Source organism: Petaurus breviceps, unplaced genomic scaffold, assembly GCF_028583685.1.
Source record: "Petaurus breviceps papuanus isolate PSGF00001 unplaced genomic scaffold, PetGlider_PUasm1.0 490, whole genome shotgun sequence".
NCBI classification, from domain to species: domain Eukaryota; kingdom Metazoa; phylum Chordata; class Mammalia; order Diprotodontia; family Petauridae; genus Petaurus; species Petaurus breviceps.
The window spans coordinates 12,361,774-12,377,949 of NW_027186352.1; the positions used below are offsets into that span (position 1 = coordinate 12,361,774).

The 16,176-nt window shown below is 44.4% G+C and overlaps 1 protein-coding gene across 3 annotated transcripts in view; it reads right to left on the reverse strand.

The window, feature by feature from the left end:
- LOC138172151 (lipase member N-like) overlaps nucleotides 1-16,176 on the reverse strand; it is a 55,275-nt gene that overhangs the window by 13,203 nt on the left and 25,896 nt on the right. For 2 of the 3 annotated variants that reach the window (XM_069101769.1, XM_069101767.1), the window contains 6 exons: nucleotides 13,314-13,512; nucleotides 10,006-10,115; nucleotides 8,563-8,699; nucleotides 1,478-1,624; nucleotides 1,256-1,336; nucleotides 212-283 (listed from right to left, as the gene is read on the reverse strand). In XM_069101769.1, coding sequence (XP_068957870.1) covers nucleotides 212-283; nucleotides 1,256-1,336; nucleotides 1,478-1,624; nucleotides 8,563-8,699; nucleotides 10,006-10,115; nucleotides 13,314-13,512 — 746 coding nt within the window. The remainder of the gene's footprint in view (nucleotides 1-211; nucleotides 284-1,255; nucleotides 1,337-1,477; nucleotides 1,625-8,562; nucleotides 8,700-10,005; nucleotides 10,116-13,313; nucleotides 13,513-16,176) is intronic. The other variant, XM_069101770.1, reaches the window with a different exon arrangement.

Below are 16,176 nucleotides of genomic sequence, written 5' to 3' on the forward strand. Positions count from 1 at the left end.
AGACAGAGACAGAGAGAGACAGAGACAGAGACAGAGAGAGAGACATACAGACAGACAGACAGACAGACAGAGAGACAGAGAGAGAGAGAGACAGACAGAGGGAGAGAGAGAGGAGGAGGAGGGAAAAGAAGAGGAGGGGAAGGGAGAAGAGAGAGAATGGGGAGAGGGGAGATGGAGAGAGAGCAGACCTTCAGTGATCAGTCACTCTTACCTGTTTCAAATGTAGAATGTTCTGTATGGATGTTCCAGAGGGAGAATGGGAAAAGTAGATGGAAGTTCGGCTCTGAAAGAAAAAACTCACTCAGCAAATGTCATGTGAAGAGATAGAAATCTCTACTTCCCAATTTTATTCAGCAGAGAGCAATCATCTCAAGACCTAGAGCTGAGACTGTGGGGCAGGAAGCTGCCTTTTTCCATTCCAAGCCCTTCATTTTCCAGAAAAGGAAACTGCCAGTCAGATGAGGGTATGAAAGACTGCTGAAGTCAAGCAGAACAGGAGGGAGGAGGCTTTCTCTGCTTGGCTTCAGAGGTCAGAACTAGGAACAGAGGGAAAGTTTGGCTCCAGTGATGTCAGGAGAACCTGCCCAAGAATGAGATCTTCTAGGCTCCCAGGTTAGAATGGGAAGGAACTTCAGAGACCTCTGCTCCAACCAGCTCATTTTACAAAGAGGGGCTCAGAAGTCCAGAGAGGCTCAGAGATCCCAAGGTTGCACTGCTAGTAGGTGATGGAAGTAGGAGTGAATCCATTTCCTCTGACTGTAAATTCAAGGCTCTGGGGGCTACTGGGTCATGGGAGGTCAGGCCCTACAAACCAGGATCCTCCAGGCTTCTTCACTAGAATTCTGGATGAGTTCAGGAGTCTTCACCCATTGGGAAGAGGGTTTTTCCAAATCTCTTCCTATTCTTTTCTTAGGGTATTCTGTGAGTGTGGTGTTATGTTGGGTCCTGCCTGAGCAAAAACTGCATTTTGGATGTGGGGGAGGGGAGCTCTGAGGAATTGGGATGCAAGAAAATTCTGCACCTGGAACAAAGTAGCAGGGGTGGAAGGAAAAGAGGCTCATCTGGGATGTAGCACCTGGACAAAAGAAACATGCCTGAGGAATATACTCAGAGTTTTGTACTCTTGGGGAGGGTGAGGTTGGGGGTGTGACCTCTGGAAAGGGAGACAATCAGAACAGGGAATAGAAGTGTTCCTTCCTGCCCTCCCACACCCCATGGGGCAGGATGGTGCAGTGGCACCCTCTACATTTCCCACCCTGGAGAAAGTGTTATTGGCCTTGCCCTGTTTCCTCTTCCTATGCCAAGGGCTTGTTTTTCTTCGGCTTGGCCAGGAACCCTAGGGAGAAATCACACATTGGGGCATCAGATGTGGTAGGTCTTATGGGGCTGATAAAGCCCTAAAAACTAGGTATGGACAGAGATGGAACCAAAAAATGAAATGAGTATAGATCTCTTAAGGCCCCTGGGTTTTACATACCACATTCAGGTTTTTGGCATCATATCCAGCCCACAAGGAGAGAAATCCAGAACATATCCAGGAGAAGATTTTCCGGTTGCACAATTCAACAGAAGGTACTTTCTTTACAGAATCTTCTAATAAGAAACCTTTGTTTCCCCAGAGAGCCTGTGAACATGGCAGACAAGTTTGCTTTGAAAGAGCAGGCAAGCTTCTTGACTCGGGAGGTCATTTTTATCACTGGCCACTTAAAACCTTCAGGGTCATCCAAGATAAGCCAGAACAACAATAGACATGTTGGCATAGCCCTAGACATATGAAAGATGGCATCCTACTCAAGAACCCCAGGAGGGAGGCAAGTAAGGACTATGGCCCCCATTTTGTTGTTGTTGAAGTTTAGAAAGGCAGAGTATAAACATGGATTTAGAGTTACAAAAGTTGCAGAGGAAACAGGTCCAAAGAGATTGTTTTGTGATACAGTGTATAGGGTGTCCCAAAAGTCTTAGTGCAGGTAGAAGTTTAGTAGGCTTAGAACTAGACTACTTTAAACTGCACTAAGACTTTTGGGACATTGACTTCCATGTGTTTAGAGAGAGAGATCTCTTGTCTCCCCCTTGCCATCTCTCTCTGACTCTCAAGACAAGGCCACCATGCCTCAGTTTGCCATCTCACCTGAAACAGCCCTCCTCTGTCTCCAGTCTCCTCCTCCCTCCCCTCATTTGTCACCTCCCTTTGGCGTAAGATCTTCTTCAAATGGAATACAAGCTCTTTAAAAGCAGGGCAATCTGTCTTTCTTTTTGCTCATATCTGTATTCCCAGAATTTGGTGCCTGATATATGGTAAGTGCTTAATAAATACTTATTGCTTGTTGACTGCAAAATCTAAAAGGCAATAAGGTAAAGGGAATTCCACTCCAAATAACTATAAGGTACATAAAATATTTTGGTGTTAATCTACAAAAGTACAAAAAACAGTTGTATAAATTCATTTAAAAAGTGATGTATGGGGTGGCTAGGTGAATAGATCACTGGCCCTGGAATCAGGAGGACCCGAGTTCAAATTTGGACTTAGACACTTGACATACTTACTAGCCGTGTGACCTTGGACAAGTCACTTAACCCCAACTGCCCTGCCTTCCCCTTCCAAAAAAAGCAAATAAAATAAAATAAATAAAAAGTAATCCATAAAAAATATTAGAAAACTTGAATAGCTGAAGGAATATTCAGTGCTCATGGCTGGGACATGCCAACATAATGAAAACAATTCCACCAAAGTTAATTTATAGTTGTAATGCTTGAGCTATCAAACTATCCATGGGGTATTTTATATAACTGGCTAAAATAAATTCATTTGGAGGAAAAAAGTTCTAGAATCAAGAGAAAAATAATAACAGTAACAAAAACAACAATAGCTAGTATTGAGATAGCACTTACTGTGTACCAGATGCTGTACTAAGCACTTTATAATTATGTCATTTGATTCTTACAACAACCTGGGGGTGTGTGGAGGTGTTGATTTCATTCCCATTTTACAGGTAAGGAAACTGAGACAAACAGAGAGAACTGACTTGCCTAAGAACACACAGCTATTAAGTGTCTGAGACTGGTTTTGAACTAAAATCTTCCTGACTCAAAACCTACCTAGTGCTCTATCTTTCTGCTGTAGGGATGAAGGGAGTAAAGGGATGAAAACATTTCTAAATCTCAAACGATGTTATAAAACATAAACCATTTAAAAACACCTGCTGTTAATTAAAAACAGAGGAGATCAATGGAACAGGATAGACAAAGAAAAATCAGAAAATGAAACTTAACATCCTAGTGTTCAATAAACAGGAAAACATAAATTGCGAAGGAAAGAACTCTCTATTTGATAGAAACTACGGGAAAAACTGACAAGAAGTCTGAGAAAGACTAGGCTCAGAACACCATCTTATACCATATTCCACAATCAATTTGAAATGGACATGTGACCTTTATGTTAAATATCATGCCATCAAAAAATTGGAAAAGGAGCAGTTCATGCACCCCCCCCCCCCACAGCTCTTGGTAGGAGATGTGTACTCAAAAAAATGGCAGAAGCCATCATCAAAGATTAAAAAGGTAACTTTGGTTACAAGAAAATTGTTTTTTGCAAAAACAAAGTTTCTGCCTATTACATAAAGAAAGAACTGAATGGGGAAAAAAATCTTTATCACATTTCTCTGATAAGGGCATGTAAGACACAGACAACTAAAAAAATACACACACAGATGGAACCAAAAGCCATTCCCTAATAGTGAAATGATCAAAGGATGTGAACAAGCAATCCTCAAAAGAATAATTGCAAACTGTTAACAAGTGTTTTAACAAGAATACTGCAAATCAATGATTTATAATAAGAGAATGCAATAAAATAAGAGAAATGCAATAAAAACTGATATATCTCCTCACATGCAGAAATCGGCATTCCCAAAATGGGAAAAGATGAGAACTGTCAATGTTGGTGGGGTTGTGAAGACATAGGCACACTAATGCATTGTTGGTGGAGCTGTGAAATGGTATAATCATTTTGGAAAGCAATATGGAATTATGCGAATAAAGTGACTAAGATGTTCGTCCCCTTTAACCCAGAGAGTCCCCAAGGAAGCCATCTATAAAAAGAAAGTCTCCATAATACACTGAAACACTAGTAGCAGAACTTTTTTCTGATAGCAAAGAATTGGAAACAAAGTAAATCCCATCATTTGAGGAATGGCTATATGAATTTTGGGACATGGATGTAACGAAATTTCACTGAAGTTTTATAAATGACAACTATGATGAATTAAAACAGAGAAACATGGGAAATAGACATAATCTAATGTCATCTAAGCATGTATTAAGCATTTTCTATGTGCCAGGCTCTGTACTAAGCCCTCGATACAAATACAAACAGAAAGAAAGACAAATTGCCCTTGCCTTCAAAGAGCTAGCATTCTAAATGGGTGAGAGCACACACTAAAGGAAGCTGAAAGATGAGGGGAGGGAGGAGGAGGCTGGAGACACAGAGGGCTGTTCCAGGACAAGAAGACCCCAGGCACTGAGGGCTGTTAACGGATGAGAAGGCAACAGGGAGTGAGCAGAGCCAAGAAAACAGAACAGACAATTATTACAATGTTAAGCACATCATACTCCTACAAAATAATCAAACGTGAGTGTTGCAAAATTATAAAGAACAAGCATCATGCATCAGTGAGAAGGCATCTCACCCCATTTCTTTGGGAGGTCCATGGATGCCATACATTGCATATATTTTTAGGCTTTTTGGATGTATTGGTTGGTGTTCCTTATTTTTTTCCTCTTTTAAAAAAATACCATTTGTTATTTGGGATAGCTCTCTGGGTGAGACAGAGGTAGGTTACTGAACGAAATTCTGGTGATATGAATAAAGACATTTGTTCAAAATTGTCTCACAAGGGGCAGCTAGGTGGCACAGTGAATAGAGCACCAGCCCTGGAGTCAGGAGGACCTGAGTTCAAATCCAGCCTCAGACACCACACACCCTACTAGCCATGTGACCTTGGGCAAGTCACTTAACCCCAATTGCCTTGCCTTCCCCCCTCAAAAAAAAATACCTTACAAGAGAGTAACATGCACATGTGGCTTTGAAGGCATACAAAAACCATTCTTTCCTCAATGTGTGAGGAGATTGGGGTAGGGGCTAGAAGAGATCATCTTTTCCAACACCCCCGTTTTACAAATGAGGAAACTGAAGTATGGAGAAGAGAAGGACTTTGGATTTGAAGATCACAGAACTGGAGCCAAAGATCACAGAATTTGAGCCAAAGATCACAGAATAGGGGCCACCTGTGCAACCCTCTCATTTTACAGCTGAGGAAACTGAGGCTGGGAGGAAGAGGACATGATTGCTCCAGGTCACACTGGAATCAAGCAGCAGGATGGCCTTCTGGGCTTTCCCACTATACTAGCAGCTCTAAGTGGCTAGCTGCTGCCTTGTAAAACAGAGAGCCACATAGGGAATTACAGATTTAGAAGCAGAACAGATCATAGATGTCTGGGAACTGATAACTGGGTCGTGACTCACTGCAGAGAGGTGGCAGTCAGGAAGCTGAGCCCAGATTCTAGCTCCTGTCCTCTGGCTCTAGAGGCTGCCTTCTTTCCATATACTGTGCCTTGCCCAACAAATTACTGAGGTTCCATTTTACCAGGGGACTTAGGGCAGCTACGATGAATGAACAGAGGTTGGAAAGCAGAAACTGTAGGGCGCTGCTGCCTGCAGAAGGAATGACAGGGGAGACCCTTCAGTAGTGGCTCCGGCAGTTGGCCAGTTACCCTTATTAAGAGTGTTTGCAAAGGGGTTGAGGAGGGTAGTGGAGGAGTCAAACACATTCTTTGCCTTGAGCCTCACCTGTCTGAATGACACAATCTGTATGGAAAAACTGGCTGATTTCCAGAAGGGCATGTTTGAGGATTATTACTAATGTTAACCTTTAGCCTTTAGCTGGAAGAACAAGGCAATGAAACTAAGCCCCATTTGGCACTGTGCCCTGGGGGGAGACTTGCCAGGAACACCTGGAATTGAGCCCTGCCCTCCTTCAGGATCTCACTGTAGCATCCTGGGATTGTTGGGGGTAGACCCTGGCTGTTATTTACCAGCAGCGACCGGGGTGTTGCTTTCAGACTTAGGAGACCTGGATGCCTGAAGATCCTGTCTCTGACACTCACTGTAGGGTCATGGGCAAGTCAGTCCCCCTAGGCTTCAGTTTCTTCATCTGTAAAAGGGTCGGCTTAGAGCTGGAAGGAGCTTGAGAGGTCTCCTAGTTCAGAGAGTAACCAAGAGAACTGGGAGGAGCACAGAAGGGTCCCAGTCTAACCGCCTCGTTTGGTTCCTGAGGCTCTCAGCCCAAGAGAGGTTGAGTGTTTTGCCCATGTTCACACAAGCCAGGTCAACTAGCATTTATTTTTGACTATGTGCTAGGGACTGTGCTAAGCTCGGGACATTCCCAGGTTGTGAGTCCACGGGAGCAAAAGGACAATAATTGGGAAGGCAAGAAGAAGAGAGGTTCGGGGTTCCTCCCCACAGTCAGAACTTGGCAGAGCCAAAGGTCATCTGGGGTCACACGGGAAAGCTGCAGGAGAAGCAGGAGGCCAACCCAGCTGTCTGACTCCCAATCTGGTTCACGCCTATGCCATTTTCCTCATTGCCTCATTTCCTCAGTATGCCCAGTGTTGCCAGACAAATGCCCAAGATACCCAGGGCTCATTATTTCCTTTTTGGCTCCAGTCTTCCATTTAATTCACGTAAATATGTGCATCCACCATGCAAGCCAAAGCCAATGCGTCACCCACCAACTCCCTCTGGCCCACAGGCAGGGCTAGGCACCATGGCCAATCCCCAGTGGTGTTGCCTGCTGCCTCTACTCTCACGGAGTTATTGGGAGGACAGAGCTCTAAACCTTACAATGCTCTAGCGATACGATGATGGTCATATCCTTCCTTCTCCACCCCATTGCCCAGTCCATCTCCCCCAAAACTTATCCTCTTTTTTTCCCTTATTTTCTTTCCAAAGAATGTGCCGGGGCCTCCGTATTGGGGAAGTGTCTGAGCTGGCCAGCTTTCACTTCCTTTCTGTCTCTGACTTTCTTGACTTAGCCGCCATGGCCCATCAAGTGTACCCCCCTCTCCCCCACCCTCAGCTCTTTGGGGTTGTCTTCCTCATTGGAATGTGAGCTCCTTGAGGACAGGCTCTGGCTTTTGGCTTACATTGGTATCACAAGCTTTTAGCACAGGGCCTGGCAACCAGGAGGTGCTTAATAAATGTTTGATGCCTCCCCTTTTAAAAGGATAATTTCGGACTGTCCAAAGTCTAAATTTAGAATCCTTAAAGGGGTGCTGTAAAGGTCAGCTGGCAAAATAGAGCATGGGCTTTGCTTGGAGGCTGGGGCCATGGCCCTAGAGGCAGAAACCTTGAAGTTCATCTGGCCCAAGTCCCTCATTTTACAGATAAGGAAACTGAAGCCCAAGGAGTGTTCCCTTCCAGGGTGACTTGCACATGCACATTACCTTTTCCAGAAGAAGGTGAACGCCTTCAAGACAGGGACATCTCCAAAGGACCATTAATAAATGCTTGTTGATCTATTATTAGTCACATGGGGACTGATCCTCAGAAGTAGGATTTGAATCCAGATCCTCTGACTTCAGAGCCTCTGCTCTGACCATCCCCCTGCAGTGTCCTCCAGAAAAACTGACTTCCATATCCTGCCACCAACATTTAGTGGCTATGTGGCCCTGGGGAAATCACTCAACCTCTCTGAGACTCACTTTTCTCAACTGTGAAATTGAGATGTTAATACTTGCTTAACTTAGTTAGCAAGGTCAGTGAGAAGAGCAAACAGTATGTACCCAGTGTTTCCCGAAGCTTAGTAACTCCATAAATGTCTTCATTAAAAATGGTGGTGGGTGGCTCTAGCCTTTTCTCCCATCAGTACTGAAAATCCAAAACTGCAACACACACACACACACAAAGATATGCACAGATACAGACATGCACAATATACATCATACAGGCATGCCCATAGTACAGACATATACACCGGTGCACACACAGAGATATACATGTGCAAAACACACATGGACATATGTACATGTACACAGAAACACAAAGGGACACACAAATATACACAAACATGTACACGAAGCACATACACCCACAATATAACACACAATGCACACACACACGCAATGGAAAACACACAAACAGACCTGTGCATGAGAGAACATACACTTACACACGCACACACGTATACACATACATAACACACGGTGCAAACACAATGAAGAACACACGCACACACTTGTGTGCACCCCTACCAGAGGATGCACACACACACACGCATACACGTGCAAGCGCAGTGTCTGTGCACAAGCATCCCCACGCACGTGCACACTCACACTCACACGCACACACACACGCTCTCACACACGCACCAGCAATCATGCAAAAGCTTTGTCGCTTACTTTCATTTTCTTCTTATGATTCTCAGCAGGATTTAAAGCCTCCGAGGCTTGGGGTCCTTAGAGGAATCCCCAAATAACTGGGAAGTTTAGGGGGCTGCAGCTGCCTACCTTGATGACCGACTGCGGAAGTAAAAAAAAATTGGCAAAAATACTTTTGGGGTATTTGAATGAAGCCACTGGACCCAGGACAAAATTCATTTTGATTCTTCGGGCTACTTCTGGTCTAGTGGTGAAAGCAATAAACCCTGAAAGAAGAGGACAAGACAGCCTGTTGAAGGGAGCAGCCTGGGGCCTTGAGACAAGATGACTCGGTCTCCCGGCCCTAGGAGGAGGGCGGGGCTCCCTTTGGGGACCCCGCTGAGGAGCTAGGATCCGGAGGGTGCGGAACTGAGACGGGCCGCAGTCCCCTGGCCCTAGCCCCTCATTTTTATAGGGCGCTTTTCCTATAGGTCTTTTAGAAGGTCTAAGTCCTTTTCCATCTTCAAGATGTATTTCGATCCTCTCTTCCTGTCTTCCTTCCCATATCTCCCTGTCCCGCCCCGCCCTGCCCCGCCCCGTTTCCCAGAGATCAACTACTCCAAAGCCCTTATTTCATGGAAGAGGAAAAGGAGGGGATGAGTGGGAGAGCCTGCCTAAACATAGGACCACGGGCAGGACGCTTCTTTGTTTCCTGTATTCATTTCTTATGCTTTTCCCTATAAAGTTATTTTATATTTATATTTGATAAAATTCTGTGTTTCTATTTACTATTTTGTATTGCTATTTACATTGGTATTGATAGTTATTTGATAAACCCATATTCACATAAGGCTATCTTGGGGGAAGGGTCCAGAAGATGAATGAAATTCGACTCCTCTCCAACCCAGAAGGTGGGACCAGGTGCCTGTGACCTTCTCCCAGGGAGTGTCCCTCATGCTTGGAATCCTGGCCCTCATCCTGCCTCCCATCCTGACTGGCTTCCTTTAAGTCCAGACTAACATTTCCTCTTCTGCAGGAAGCCTTTCCCGAGTCTCATCATTCTACTGTCTTCTCTCTTATATACACTATTTATTTATTTTACTTATCTCCTTGTTCATTCATTCATGCATTTGTCTAGTTGTCTATTTATTTTAATTAGTTAATGTATTTATTGAGCTTGTGCCCTCCCCCATTGCTTTGGGAGCTCCCGAGGGTGGCACTGTCTTTCGTCTGCCTCTTTTTGTGCTTCAGGGCCTGGCACCTGCAGGCACTTTTTGACTAGCTGTCTGAGCTCCATGAGGGCAGTCTGAAGGGCCTTGTATTGACATTTAGAAGACCTTGGTTCAGATCCCAGCCCTGCCTTTCATCACTGTGTGACCTTGGACAGAGCATTTTTCTCTGTGACCCACTTCTGCATCTGTAAATTGAGGGCATTGGTCTGGAGAACCCCTGTGGTAACCTGAAGCTCTATGTCTATGGTCCCAAGCCTTCTTCTTTTGTGTTCCATGACATCTGCCACCCATCTGACCACCATCTGTGGGAAGGCCATGCCACAGCATTTGTCCGACAGTCACTGGTCTCTTCTAAGCGTACCTATGGTGGTGCCCAGTGAATGACCAACAAAGTACAGCTTCTTTTGCCCTGTCTTTTGTACGATGAAGTTGATCACACTTGGGAGGTCGTACTTGCCCATTTCATCAAAACTAGAAAAAGAAAGGAGAGCAAAGTTGTAGTTTGAATCCAGAGAGCTTGACTACTGAGCTTGGCTGGCACCAAACTAAATGGGTATGCCTTCTCGGGCATTTAATCATTTATTTAGCCACCTCAGCATACCATGTTTCCCCGATAATAAGACCTATCCCGAAAATAAGCCCTCCCCTTACTGTGTAAGATTCCTCTAAAATAAGCCCTCCCCCGAAAATAAGCCCTATTGAGATTGCTACTGTAGTGAAGGTGATTCCCCTGCGCTACACGCTACATTACGGTACCCTCTGTATGCACCATCCCCCCTCCCCGGGTGAAATGCATGCTGCGCTCCAAGCTGCATCCAATCAGAGCTGCAGCAGTGAGCGTGTCATCCTGTTCTTCCCCAGTGATTTGCTTGCTGGCGCCATTGAGAGCAGTGCCGCGGAGGAGAGCTGAGGCAGGACAACATAAAAACCTGGTATGTAAGCGGGAGTGAGGGGGCATGATGGAGGATAAAAAGGGCATGATGGAGGAAAAAAGAAGAACTTAGGGGGCATGATGGAGTGAAAAGAAGGACTGATGGTCATAATTTTATTATTCTGTCTGTTTTGACCCCCAGACATGAGTACAAAAAGGAAGAGCTACGGTATACTGTTGAGTATAAGAAAGCAATTGTAGAGGAGTCACATGTCATTGCTGTCAATGTTCATTAAAATAAGCCCTCCCCTGAAAATAAGCCCTCTGGTGTTTTTCCGTCCAAAAAAATAATAAGACAGTGTCTTATTATCAGGGAAACATGGGTAGTAGACACAGCAACAGATCATGAATGTCTACTTTCTGGGTCCTAGCCTAGGGGAATCCAGAGAGGCTTAAAACCAGAAGGGTGGCCCCAGGGGTTGAATTGTTTGACTAAAGAAATTCTTGAGGACCAGTTACTGTTGAAGGAAGGTAAAGCCACCAGCCTGAGTATCAATAATCCCTACTCCCAAAGCCAAAAATAAATAAATAAATGGATGAATGACTGGATAGATAAATGCATGGACAATTGAATAAACAAACAAACAAATAAATCACCAAATAAATGAATGGATAAGCACATTTTGAGGCTGGATGATGCAGGTCATATGATTTGTATTCAAATCCTGCCTCAGTCACTTATTAGCTAGCTATGTGACCTTGTAGTGACATCACTACACTTTTCCAGGCCTTCCAGATAAGTTTCCTTCATCTTTCAAAGGAGGATGTTGGATGTAATGATTTGAACATCCAAATGTTCTCAAAAGATTATGTGGTACAGTGGGGGAAGAACTGCTTTGGAGTCACATGATCTGGGTTCAAATTCTTTTTCTGAAAACTCACTGAATTCATTCTAATCATATCAGCAGAATGCTCTGGGTGGGAGGTTATAGTTATAATGAATATTTTGATGAATGAATGGATGGAAAAGCATTTCTTCCCAATGTACTATGTCTCAGGCCCTATTTTATTTATTTATTTTTTTATCTGAAAATACTTTCACATTTGACATTAGTCAGGTTTGTAGAAGGATTGTATCAGATGGAATGAACAATGGGAAAGAGGAAACAGAACCAAACAAGAAAAAGAAAAAGGGCAGGTAGTTTGCTTCAATCTGGGTTCAAACTCTGTTCTTTCTCTGCATATAGACATCTTTCTCCATCATGAGTCTTTTGGGGTTGCCTTATAACCCTGCCTTGCTGAGAAGAGTTCAGTCTATCAAAGTTAGTCGTCACACATATGTTGTGTCTGTAATTATGTACAAATTTCTCCTGGCTCTACTTTTCTCATTCAGCATCAGTTTGTATAAGCCTCTCCAGGTAAATATGAAGTCTGTCTGCTCCTTGTTGCTTATAGCACAATAGTATTCCATAACATGCATATACCACAACTTGTGGTATTCTCCAATTGATGGGTACCCCCTTAATTTCCAATTCTTTGCCACCACAAAAAGAGCTGCTATAAATATTTTTGTACATATGGGTCTTCTTCCCACTTCTATGATCTCTTTGGGATACAACCCTAGAAGTGGTATTGCTGGGTCAAAGGGTATGAAATTATTTGTAGCCCTTTTGGCATAATTCCAGATTGCTCTCCAGAATGGTTGGATCAGTTCACAACTCCACCAGCAATGTATTAGTGTTCCAATTTGTCCACATCCTCTCCAGCATTTGTCATTTTCCTGTTTTGTCATCTTAGCCAATATTACTGGTGAGATGTGGTACCTCAGAGTTGTTTTGATTTGCAATCTCTAATCAATAGTGATTTAGAGCATTTTTTCATATCCCAGGCACTATTTTATCCATACTCTAATAGTTGACATTTCTATAGTGCTTTGAGATTTGCAAAGGACTTTATATAAATTATCTCAATTAAGATATCAAGAACTCTATGAGATATGTACATTAAGTATTATTATTGTCCCCATTTTACAGGTGAGGAAATTGAATCTCAACAATATTAAGTGACTTTCCCAAGACTACGCAGTTAGTAAATGTCAGAGGCAAGAACCTCCTGACTCTACACATCATGATTTAGAACTGAAAAGGAAATTAGAGGTATAGAGAAGTGAGAGAGGCTTGGCCTCCTAAGATTGAGAGCTGAAAGGGACTTTCAAGAGGTGTAGTCCTGGGTCCAAAGCCTACTTCTTCATCTTTTTTTTTTAATTGATTTAATTTTAGTTTACAGCATTCAATTCCACAAGTTTTTGAGTTCCAAATTTTCTCCCCGCCATGGCGGCTTGCAATCTGATATAGGTTCTACATATACCTTCACATTAAACATGAGTCAAGTTGTACAGAAGATTTATAACCAATAGAATGAACAACGAGGAAGAAGGAACAAAACAAAGTGAAAAAGAGAGAGAGAGTGTAGTTTGCTTCAGGCTGTATTCAGACTGTAATTCTTCTGTGTGAGCCTGGGCAAGTCTGCTAAGCTTTGTGCCTCAGTGTCCTCATCTGTAAATTGAGATTGGATTGCACAGCCTCTGAGATCCCTTCAGGTGTGGAGCTATTGCCCTGAGTGCCTTCAGTTCATAGATGGGGAAACTGGGTCCTAGAGAGGGCAATTGGCTTGCCCAGGATTAGAGGCATTGAGAGCTGACATTTGAGCCTGCACAGTCTGATCTCCAAACCTCCTCCCCTTTCTTCTCTCACCTCCCTGCCCTCCAGTTACTGGTCTTTCCCTGAAGCCCTGTTTACCTGAAGGCCCAGAATTCCTCTTGCTCAACTGAGAGGGTCTTGTGTCTTCTGGACCAAGTGTTTCCTCGGCTGTTGCCCATCCACACGTCATACCCGGCATCTGCTAGAATAAAACCCAGGCTCTTGTTGGGCTGGTTCAGGAGCCAGGAGGCGTTATCCGCAAATAGGGCATGTTGCAAATACACCACAGGCCTTGGACCTGAAATATTAAAAGAGAGAGAGACATAAAGCCAGAGAAAGAGAGACACACACAGAGAGAATTATCACAGCGACGAAACGAGGCAAATGGTAGTTTGGAGGAACAGAGGAGGTAGGGCTGGAAAGATCTTTGGAGTTCATCTGATCTGACTGCAGAAAGAAACAGAGGCCTAGAGTGGAAAGTGACTCATCTCAGGCCACACAGGTGTTAAGCGGATCCATTATGCCAGAAAAATCGACAACATTTATTTCAAGCCACAGGAACAAATGAGGTTTTAAAATGTGCCAGAGTGACAGTCAAGCTGGCCCCTGGTGTAACTTTACCAGTACAGAATCCAATGGAACAATAGGCATTATAAACCCCATGGGAAATATCCTGAGGCTTTGTGACATTTTGAGCTCCATCCTCCATTCCATAAAGGCAAATTAAAATAACTACTGGCATTCCTAGGGCACTGTGAGGTTGGCAAAGGCTTTTCCTTATAGCATTTTAGTAGTAGTAATAGTACTGTTTAGAGTAAATAATAAAATAGTAATTTTACAGATGTGAAACTGTTATATCATATCTGAGGGGTCTCTTGAAAAAACATTTCCTAAGCACTCATTCAGTGGCGGGCAACATGCTCAGCCAGTGCAGAAAAGCGAGCGGGGCCTGCCTTCAAGAAGCTTCTCTTGTGTTGGCGGGAGGCAGCTGGAGGCAGAGGCCAGGAAGCGGGGTATCTCCCATAGTGTTTTCTGTTGATGTGGATTCTACAAAGGAGGTGGACCAGGAAACCCTCGTATTTCAGGAGGAGGGAGAGTTAGAGATAGATAGCTTATGGTCTAAGCAGGTAGACACCAGTTATAAGTAGAAAGGCCTCCAGCAGGTGCAATGATCCCTCACTTTGCATTTGTGATAGGACATGCACAGAGATCGCACAGGATGAGATAGCATGGGCAGGTTGTGATCTGCACCTGTGGAGTGAGTGTCCACATGGAGGAGATACCAGGTTTAAGGAAGTGTTGATACTTGGATCCTGGGTGAAATCAGAGGCACTGACTCTGGAGCTGGAGGACCTGGATTCAGATCTCGCTGTTGTTACTTGCTATATGATCTTGGGCAAGTCTCTTCACTTCTCTAGGGTCCAGTAAGGACCTGAATTTCTGAGGCTTCTTCTAGTCCTAGATACATGAGCCTATGACCTCAGGAAGTGAGTGATCAGTGATCAGGGGGCCGCCTTCCCCTTCCTCCCTTGAAAATGGTCTGTCCAGGGGCGGCCAGGTAGCACAGCGAGTAAGAGCACCTGCTCCAGTGTTGAGAAGACCTGGAGATTGAATCCCGGGCTCAGACACTTAGCACCCACCCAGAAACACCTGGCCGTATAACCTTGAGCAAGTTACTTAACCCCAATTGCTTAGGGGCAGCCAGGAGGCTCAGCAAGTAAGAGCACCGGCTCCAGTGTCGGGATGACCTGGATCAAATCTGGGCTCAGATACTCAGCACCACACCCAGAAATAACTGGCTGTGTAACCTTGAGCAAGTTACTTAACCCCAATTGCTTAAAAAAATGGTGGGTCCATCTCCATCCTTTTAGAGCAGCAAGATGAATCAGTGAAAGCTGGGAACTGTTAGATGGTTGGCCTTGGGCAGAGACAGCCCAAGGTCCTAGAGCACAGAGAGCCCCAGATGTTCTGGCTCCTTGTCAGTTACAAGTCAATCCAGTTCAACAAGCTGTGCTCCAGGCACAGCACTAGATACTGGGGCTACAAAGGGAAAAGTGAACCTAGTCCTTTCCCTTAAGAGCTTCATTCTATTGGGGGAAAGAAGATGTAAACAGATTAAAAACTACAAAACAATTTTGGATTGTAGGAGAAGAAGGAGAAAATTCTAATAACTGGGGAATTAGGGAAGTTCTCATCTGGGAAACAGCAGTTGGGTGGAGATAGGGATCCCTAGAGGGGGAGGTGAAGAGGGAGAGCATTCCAGGCATGAGGGCCAGTTTTTTCACAGGCACAGAGGGCCAGATGGGATATAACTCTGTTGGCTGGCCTGTAAATGTGTATGATATTACAGAATCAGTCCAGGATGGTGGAGTACAGGCAGCCACCCAACTGAACTCTCCTAACATTCCCCTCCAAACAACTTTAAAATGATTCCTCAAATCAAATTTTGGAGCAGCAGAGTCAACAAGAGATTGATATGAGAAATTTTTTTTCAGCCTAAGACAATTTAGAAGATTAGAAAGAGAGGTCTGTGACACTGGGAGCCAACCCAAAGAGTGGCATCCCCAGCAGTGGAGTTTGGAGGTGGTGACAGCAGCAGGAGCAGCTCTCATACAATAAGGGAGAGGTCAGATGACTGCTGAGGAATAGATTTCATGTGACCCTTTGCTGGCACTGGATGTAGCTGTTGCTGACTGGCAACTCTATTGCCCACAGGCAGTCCTGGCTACAGTTCCAGGCGTGCTGGGGGTCAGTCACAAGGGAGCAGGGGTCCTGCTTATAGTTACAAGACAAAGAAGAGTACTAGCCCTTGGGACCACAGGAGAGGGGGGATCTGGCCACAGTTCTAGGACCAAGAGGAGCAGGAACACTAACACCTGCAGGAGAGGCAAGGGCAAAGACTAGAGCAGAGACCAGGAGAGCAGATCACACCACTTTGGAAGCACTAAAAATTTCAGACCTC